The sequence below is a fragment of the Odontesthes bonariensis genome, chromosome 13 (genome assembly GCF_027942865.1).
Source record: "Odontesthes bonariensis isolate fOdoBon6 chromosome 13, fOdoBon6.hap1, whole genome shotgun sequence".
Classification (NCBI taxonomy): Eukaryota; Metazoa; Chordata; class Actinopteri; order Atheriniformes; family Atherinopsidae; genus Odontesthes; species Odontesthes bonariensis.
In genome coordinates, this window is record NC_134518.1 from 12942546 (window position 1) to 12951963 (window position 9418).

The window sequence follows — 9418 nt, forward strand, 5'->3', positions numbered from 1 at the left end:
ACCTTGGACGGCTGCGGAGGTAGCTGCCCCAATCCGAAACGAATGTCCGGAGTATTGGAGAGGGGGAAGGCCAGCTAGAGCCAGGGATTTCCTAAGGAATCTGATGAACCATGCTGCAGTCATGGGGGAACCGTCGGGAGTGAGAAACAAGGGGCCAGTGAAAGGGCGGAGCTTATGGCGTTTGACAGTGAATTTAATCATGGCTAGGAAGGGACAAAACAGGCCGCCGATACGGGCTATGGAGATGACGGCAGGGCCTTTGCCCTTAGAACGTTTGAGGTGAAGGTCAAAGTGATCGGGAAAAAAAATTACGTCGTCGGGCATCAGATCTACTGACGGGTTGAAGACGCCCTGAGATGTGAACTCGCCTACCCTAAGGAGTCCGTAAAATGCCAAGAGAAAAACGCTTGATAGGAGTGCTTTAAGGTACGAAGAAAGGGGGGATGACCTAAGGGTTAAAAGAAGGCTTTTAAGAATGGAAAACGTGATGGGTTTCCTGCCATCGGGCTGGGGAGGAGAGTGCTTAGCCATGCCCTTCAGGAGGAGCTTAATGGCATGGTTAGAGAACAGACTTGGGCATGGCCCCAGATGATATAGGTTTGCATGGAAGTTAATGCCAGCTAGGAGGGATCGAATGTATGGGAGCTTTAAACAGCGCTGTTCGAAGCAGTATGTGATGAAAGCTAATACAGTGGGTATGGAAACTGGGAGGAGGGGTGATTTAATGGCCGCACAGAATTTAGCAATCAGGCGCCAAGCAAATGAATAGGATCTTTGGGTTGAAGGAGCGAGACCGGATCTGATATAAAAACGGGCTGACTGCAGGAGCGGGAAAAGCGACGGGGATGCTAGTGCAGGGCGAGGTCCTCTAGGTCTAGGCATTGGATGGGAGAGGATTCGGCTGACGGACAGAGGCGACGGAAGACCTGGAATTTGGAACGAGAGAGAGCATCAGCAATGAGGTTAGAGTGACCCGGGACATGGCGAGCAGACAAGATGAAGTTCTCTGTAACCGATTGCCAGGTGATGCGGCGGATGTAGGGCATGATAGATTTGACGGAGGAGCGGCCCTTATTGATGGCCTCGACCATGGCGAGATTATTGCACCTAGCAGAAATACGCTTCCTTCTCCAGAGATGACCCCAGAGGCAGCAGGCTGCAGCAATAGGGATGATTTCATAGAAGGCAGAAGACTCTGTCTGGGGAAATGAAGGGGGCCACTTATCAGCGAACCAACAGCCCTGGAAAAACCCTCCGAAACCTGAGGATGGGGCGGCGTCTGTAAAGAATCGTAATGAATCGGCTGACAGAACGACGTCATCGTAGAAGAAGGAAATGCCGTTCCATTCTGAAAGCAATTTGGACCAGAAAACTAAATCAGAGCGGCATCCGTCATCTAGAGAGACACGGTCTAGCAGGGAAGGGACAGAGTTTGCCAGATCGAGCAGGCGAGATATGAAAGAACGACCTTGGGGAATGATGCGAATCGCAAAATTAAGGTGGCCCAACAGAGAGAGGAGCTGTCGTTTTGAGACAAACTCAGCAGATACGTAAGCCTGAGAAAACTCCCGGATGCGGGCAAGTTTATCTTCAGGAAGAGAGGCGATCATCAGATCTGAATCCAGAGTGATTCCTAAAAATTCTAGCCGGGTTGCGGGACCCACAGTCTTCTCTTCTGATAGAGGCACACCCACGCGGAGAAAGAGCTGGCGGAGCCTGGCGAGAGAGGTCCCTGGAGACGGGGAAGGGGCGTCTACTAAGAGAAAGTCGTCGAGCAGGTGCAAGACGGCTGGGATTCTGATGACGTTGAGGAGAACCCAGCAGAGAGCCTCAGAGAGGTTGTCGAACAAACTCGGGCTGCTGCGACAACCGAAGGAAAGCCTCACGGCGAAGTAGAAAGCGCCGTCCCATTTGGCGCCGAGAAGGTGCCACTGGGATGGATGGACGGGCATGATCTTAAAGGCATCAGATATGTCTGCTTTTGCAAGCCATGCATTCCTGCCAGCAGTTTTAATTAGAGAAATGGCATGGTCGACGGAGGCATAAGAGAGAGAAAAAGGGGTTTTTGGTATGAGGGAGTTGATACTGGGATGAGGGCCGCAATGAGGGGCAGAAAGATCCAGTATTAGGCGCTTTTTCCCGGAAAACGTCCGAGTGGCCACACCTAAGGGACTAACTCGGAAGAGGGAAAAGGGGGGGACGCAATGGGGCCTATCAGAAAGCCTTTAGATACCTCTTTAAGGAGGAGCTGGGTCACGACTTCTGGTTCCCCAAGCGCTGAACGCAGGTTGGGGCACACTAGGGAAGTGGAGAGGGGGCTGGAAACGCCGATGAAAAATCCTTGTGAAAGACCAGTGTGGAGGAAATTGACGAAAGTTCTATCATGGTGGGTCTGAAGCAATGAGGCTAGCTCAGAAATTATAACGGGGGTTGACAGATAACAATGTATCAGCGTCTGGACTCGCGAAAGGGCTTGGGGGTGGCTGCCCGGCGAGGGCAAATAGACCTGGGGTGTGCGTCTTTGCAGAAGCTGCATATATGGAGAAAAGAGCAATTAGGATATGCACAAACGCTCCGGTTGAAGTTATTGCAGATGGGCTTGTCATTAAATACCTCCACCTTTCGGCCATAGCGATCTGTGGGCGGGTTGTTAACAGTACTGCGAGCCGGCTGGGGGAGCGGACGGGGCCTGCTTAACGGGATGGTGGGGCAGAGTGCGCTGCGATGGCCGACTGCCGAGCAGGAGAAGAATGGTGTTGCGTGGGTCAGCATCACCAGGAGCTCGGTGTCCAGGACAAACCAGTTCAGAAAGACACCCGACTGTGTTCGGACCGAAGCTGCTTTAGAGGAGAACGCCTTGTGGTACTGATAAAATAAGGACCGGCCGTATTTTAAATTGAGATCGGCTGTCAGGGCAAGATAAGAGTCCAACTCGACTCGGCGCTCGGGATAGACTGAGCATATAACGTCCCTGTAAACCCCAAATGCAGCTACGAATTCACCGATGGCAAGATCCCTGGACAGGCGGGGATCGGCCGTGCGAAACACAGCTGTGAAATCGGATGAAGTAGCGACCTGCCTGTCTACCACGGGAGAGGGAAGTAACATGGATACCAGATTAATATTTTGCCCCTGCAGGATCTTGGAGCGCAGACGAGCTGAGACGTGTGCGTGAGCGGGCACGTACGGCTGGCCCTGTGATGAGCCGGGGCGAGCTTCGGCGAGGGAAAATGCACCCTGGAGAAGTTGCTGATTTGGCTGCTCCGAAGAAGTCAGAGCGGGGGCTGTGCGGCTAGCTGGAGCTACACGGCTAGCTGCTGCGGCGGGCAGGAGGTGTGTAGACAGAGCTGCGATGGATTGCTGCAATGTATTCATGGAGGAGATGAGAGCTGCCTGAGCTGCTGGGCTTCCAGGGGAGGCAGAGCTGAAGATAGATCGGGAAGCGAGGAAGGGGGTATGGCAGAAGTTGAAGCCAGCGGAGAACCAACCGGGGCGGAATAATCCGGGTGGTTCGCGGCTGAGGTGGGCCCCGAAGCTGGAGCGGAGGTACCGCATGAACGGGGACGGCCTCGGCTTCGCTTAGCCGGAGACGGGGATCGCTTCCTGGACCTTTTGCCAGCTGTGGGTGGGGAAGGAGTGGATGAATCTCCGGTTTGGAGCAGCTCTGCCAACGAAGCAAGCTGATCAGAGCCGAGGCCATCGGCTGGGCGGATGCCCTTGTTGTGATTATGGATAAGTGTATGCTGTTGTGGATTTGACAAGGTTTGCATTCCTTGAGATAATGATAAATATCCTTTGTTAGTTTGGCCTCGTAAAGTTAGTTTTCATTTAACAGCAAACACGGGTTCCATCACATTTTCCAGCTCACCATAATCACCTTGTGATCTCAGGAAACCAAAGCACGTTTTCTCGTGATAACTAATTACTATATGTCATGATGTGGAGAACTCTAAATAGGGATTTCTTCAGAAAACAAGATAAGTAAACTTATCACCTGAAAAGGAGCTTTGTTATCTCAAGTCAAGTTGTGATCTTGAGATAATAGCATCAAAATAAACTATTGCAGTTAAGCCCTTTCTTGGACTCTTTAATCAAGCGATTTCACAGGTGGCACAGGTCAGAAGTGCAAAAGCCGCTCAGATGAAATGTTTGATGAGCCAATTACTTATTTTTCATTTATTTTGGAAACTCACCCCACACTGCTTGCCAAATTATATTCACAAAAGGTTATTTCAACCAATCCGCTCACATAGCCCTTTCCTTTATCAAGATGAACTGCTGATGTGTCCCGGTGCCTCAGAAGACAAATGTGCCAAGTCAGGCAGCAGTCTGCCCGTCTCCAAAAGAATGCCCTCAGTCAGATAAACACTTATCTCATCTATTCTCATAAAGTCCTCTGTGCTGACAAAGAGGTGCAACCTTACATTGAAATTTTGCTTGACACTTGTCAAAATATGACAGAGACACAACTCAGGCATTGAGATCAACTGATGACGCCACCCTTTTGTAAGACCTTTTGCTGTGACGGAAGTTCTGAGTCACTGCAGCTAATTCTACTCTGAATTCTTGAGTGTTGTCTCTCTCATGCCTTTTTCTTTTTCTTTTTCTTTTTGCCAATCTGCAACGTTTTTCATGAAATCAGCCAGAGATTACTGCCAATTTTCTCAGTATTATGACATTTTCTATCACGCAGAAAAAAAGAGAATCTACCAATATTACTCACAATCAGTCCGATTCACTCTTTTACAGTGGATCCAATTCCTTATTCTGACATGCAAAGCAAGAATGGTCTCTTTCCTAATTTCTTCTGTTGTTTGATACTATTTCCAACACTTTAGCCTTATGGCAGTCGCGTCACAGTAAGTACGGTAATGAAGGCTGTTTGATGGTCAGGCCTCAAATTTGTCATGTAGCTGGATTCTTGGAACACAATGCCTCATCAAGTTGGTTGGTAAGTACTTTTTTGAAAGTGCTTGTCTTTTCCATCTGGTTTCTGCAGTTAAAGGTAGGGTAGGAGATCCTGGATTTTGAGTCCAGCAAAGCTGCATTTTGAAAATACACAGGTAAAAAGTCCCAACCCTTTTCTTCACTTTCCCCCAGAAGGCACGCCTCTAGAGTACATGAACGCGCACGAGCACGAGCACGAAGGTGCATGAGCGCTGTTCTGACAGCAAGCATCGATCGTTGCCGTATTTAGTATTTAGTTTATGATAACTATACGTTTAATAATGCTAGGTGCTAGCCAAGCTGGCTCTAGTTTAGCTTCGTGCCAAGCTTCTGGACACGTAATTTGTTCACGGAGCAGGGTACGCGCACAGGGGGAAGGAGGGGGAGGGAGGAGCAGATTGCAGTTTGATAGACGGCATCAGTATCCAATCATTGTGAACGGTCCGTTCACAATGATTGGATAGTGTTTTTCCTAGATTGTACGTTCTAGAGGCCACTAAAACTTTTCATATTTGTGTCAAAACTTTTAATTAATTGGTTGCAATGGGGGTGTGAAGAGTATTTCAAGCAATATGTAAAAAAATGTTCCAGAAAAAGATCCCCTACCCCACCTTTAACATCCTTGATGATTTGGTTTAACTACCTGACTACCTGATACACCAAGTTATTCTAAAATATGACAAGTTGAAATGAAACTTTTGACACTAATCTTTGTGATCCTCGAGTTGTCACTTGTAATACACGATAGACAGACACAAAAACCAAAGGTCATGGTGCAAATAGAATGAATTTTTTTAAGAATTTCACATTTTTTGACAACATTTTCCACAGAACAAATTGTAATGATTGGAGGTTTTTCCGCCTGTGACTCCACCATCAGAGCTATTTTCCTAGATTTTTTAATCGATGACAAAACACTTGGGTATCATCATCATTATCATTGTCTGCTCTTTGTATATTTAATTTCAATACATAATCAATGAGCATTTCAGTGAACATCTAACAGAAAGAATGGATGAAAATGCATAAAGTGCCACCTCATAAACTCAGAACACTGTTGGGAGAACAGCCAAGCAAAATAATAACCACACTCTGCAGCTACATGTATCCCCCTCACTCTGAGGCTACAAGCACTAAAACCTTAAAACTGTATATTTAAGAAGTCTGACATGTAAGACGGAGGAAGGTGTTAAACATTTTAAGAAACTCATATGTTAAGGCATTATTTGAGACAAAGGAGTCTCCTCTGGCGATGAGGCAGTTTGATCTATCTGCCTTTCTAACTACCAGACACTCTGACCTCAATACAGGACTGTCTGCATTGTGTTATACTCATTTGCTCGTTGAGTTGATGTACTGGCCCTAAAGCAGAATGACTAAGACAATGTAAAGCCCTGACAAATGCAGCTGACCTTGGGGAAACAGCTCTATTTGGACCAGGCTTCCTACTCTGTCATAACATCGGGTCATAGTGAGCAGGGCCACAATCCAAACATCAAGAGGTTTAAAAGCTAAACATTTGGTATCACGGCAACATGGTGACAGATAAAATATGTTGGAATTAAAATGGCTTGAGCAAAGTATGATAAGAGCTAATCAAAAGATAAGAGTCAATGAATCACTCTAATTTAAAAAACAAATGTGCTCATTTTTCAGCTTGCCTTTAGCAGAGGCTATGGCAGTAAGCGATGAAAGAACGAGACACAGCTCGGGGTTACGGATGGAGTGTTTCCTTTGCAATGACTGACAACCACAGCCAATAAATTTATCAGCCATATACAGAATAATAGCTATGGAATCATGCATTCCAAGCCACAAATCAGAACAATGTGCCTTTAGGGGCCCCACAATATTTGACTATTAGTCTATAACAGAGCTTTTCAGAGTCTGAGACAGCAAGCCTCCCCTAAGATAATGTTAAAAAAAAGAAAGAAACCACACTGCCATATTGTGTGATGGATTAAAGACATAACTTTTGAAAATGAATGCGACATTTCCTCACCTCCTTTTACTGAGTGTCCCCCGAAACCATTTGGAGCCCCGTCTGCAGAGGCATGCCTCCCACCTTGAAAACATCTGGTCTACAACATAGGTATGGAAGTAAGTCCCAGGCGCTCCCATTTTATTTACAAGGCAATAAATCCCATACCCCAACTAAAGTGAGAACTTATCTTAAACCATTCAGTCTGTCAGAATCACAGAATTGTATGAAATTAAACCTAGTGGAATTTAATATCTGCAAGTCACATTCCTCTAAGAAACACTGAAACACGGGGTTTTAAGTTTGATCATTTCAATATTCCTGTCAATTTGTATTTTGGATGCACTTCTACTTTAGAATAAGTATCTGCTATCCCAGGTAGTTAAACTAAAATGGTGTACATCAATACAAATGAGGTTCCTTCAATTGTGTGCCTTAAAAAAATATTTAGTACATTTACAGATGTAAGAATATTTAAACATCAATGTCCGAGTCAAATTCAAGCCGAAGCTTGACTCGCCTGTTAAATATAAATGTAAACACACCTACTGTGTTAGTCCGAATAGACCCGGACATTTTAAATGCGTGTAAACATGTCAGCCTGATTGTAACTTTTTCTAAATCAATATCAAACTAATACACCAAGATAATACTGATGGGAGTAAAATCAATCCATTATGTTCACAATCATTCACAAACGGTCCCAGGACTTGACCTCGAAGTAACATTAGAAGTCTGTACGCAAAAGAAGAAGATGCATTAGTAAATAACCACAAAGGATAATATGGATATTTTTTGTAATTAAAAACAAAGAAGAAAACAGAGCAAACTCTACTGCGCTTATGGAATGATAAGCGCTTTAAAACTATTCATTTCAGCACTTGACTACTAAGCTGTTGCTGGCTGAATTGTTTCACTGAAATGTTTCACTCCATGATGTAACAGGTCAACCGGGGCGATGGCCAATATTAACAAGCTGAAGGGGGCATACTGTCCCCGTACGTGCTTGTATACTGAGACAGAGACAGTAGTCTAATCAAATTACCTCGCTGAGCTATAACTGTAGCTTCACTGAAGTGTGCCTGTAAACATACTGCCTGTGTATTTAATACTGATAGGGCATTAACCACATACCAGTCCACAGAACCAGAAACTGTATTTAATCAATATATGTATGAAAATGGATAATTGATTGATAATGATCAGTATGCACAATCAATGACATTTTGAAATGAATCAGTTAGATGTATGTTCCTGTTTAAATGTTTAAAGTAACATATAATCAGCTATTTTCTAAATACTCCGTGTAAGACAATGCATGACTTTGAATTCTTGGTCTCACCAACCAGTGAATATATGGATTACTGGCAGTACAATTCAACATTGCTGAAAACATGTGATAAATTAATTTTGCAAAGGTCAGCTAAATATGGATTTTTTTGGCTGTCTCTGTTTCGGGTGATGTTTGAATGCAACTGTACTAGCAGCAGCAACATATGGTAATGCTGAGACTGTAACAAATATTGATACATGATTTTATAGTCCAAGTCAGTCTAAAACACTGGAAAAGCTGGGTTTCATGTTTCCCTTAACAAAAAAAACATTAATCTTTGTAAAAAGAAAAAAAAATTGTAGTTGCAATAATTAAACATTGTCAAATAATCTGACATGTCTTTAACAAGGCAACCGGTTCTGTGGAGGGAAACTTGCAGCTAGTTGTTATGGAAACAAGATGTGTGAAACGCTTTTTATTATTTTTACAGTGAAAAAAACTCAAGACAGATTTCTTTTTAATCAAATAAAGCATGATTTATGCTGTGATTTCTTTCATACTCTATAATAACACATTGCCCTGTTTTTACTAGCGCTCTATTTAAAATGTTAGACACTTCTGTTTATTTCTGACCCCAGCAAACAAGTTTATGCACAAGGTTGCATTTGGTATGAATCCTTAGTAGAAACACAGATCGTATCCAACAAGAATTAAAGTGCTGAGTACACTTAAGGAAACTTTTCCTAGTAAACTTAGCAAATGGGCAACAATTCACACAGATTCACCTCAAATCCTTTGAGCCCTGAAGGAATGAGAGGTATTTTGCAAACAATTTGCCTCTCATCTCCCGCTGTGCACTAAAAGTGGAAGGGACATTGACTGAGTGAGCTGTGACAATTGTGCAAGCATCAGCAGGCTGTCAAGGAACTAGTCTTCCCGGGAAACCCAGAAGTTAGCCAGGATTAATGAAGATGCCACAGACACTCCTTGGCTCCTGGCTCTCGTAGCACAGCCCACAACAGAAATGCAGTCTACACAACATGCCATATGGCCTCATTGCCTCCGACACACAGGGAAGGTTTTGGGCTGAAACGCTGGGACATTTGAGAGAAGACACAGACATTGCTCTCACATGCATTCGTGCACACACACATAGGATTGTTAAAATCACATCAAGTGCTAGGAAATCCTCTGGTGCCCAAGCATGAGTGATATAC

General features: G+C 44.6%; 1 protein-coding gene across 1 annotated transcript; it reads right to left on the reverse strand.

Moving 5' to 3' along the window:
- Positions 1-848: 848 nt before the first annotated feature.
- Positions 849-3555, reverse strand: LOC142397143 (uncharacterized). Its single transcript, XM_075480485.1, has 2 exons — positions 2572-3555; positions 849-2132 (listed from the first exon to the last, which is right to left on the reverse strand). Exons 1-2 carry the CDS (start codon positions 3553-3555, stop codon positions 849-851), a joined length of 2268 nt encoding a protein of 755 aa, XP_075336600.1.
- Between the last annotated feature and the right edge of the window lie 5863 nt (positions 3556-9418).

Excerpts from the sequence above, each read along its gene's own strand:
- LOC142397143 (XM_075480485.1), bottom strand. The coding sequence starts at position 3,555 with ATGCGGTACCTCCGCTCCAGCTTCGGGGCCCACCTCAGCCGCGAACCA. Across the intron at positions 2,133-2,571 it reads GCAATAACTTCAACCGGAGC|CGCCTAATACTGGATCTTTC; the intron begins GTTTGTGCATAT and ends TCCGGGAAAAAG.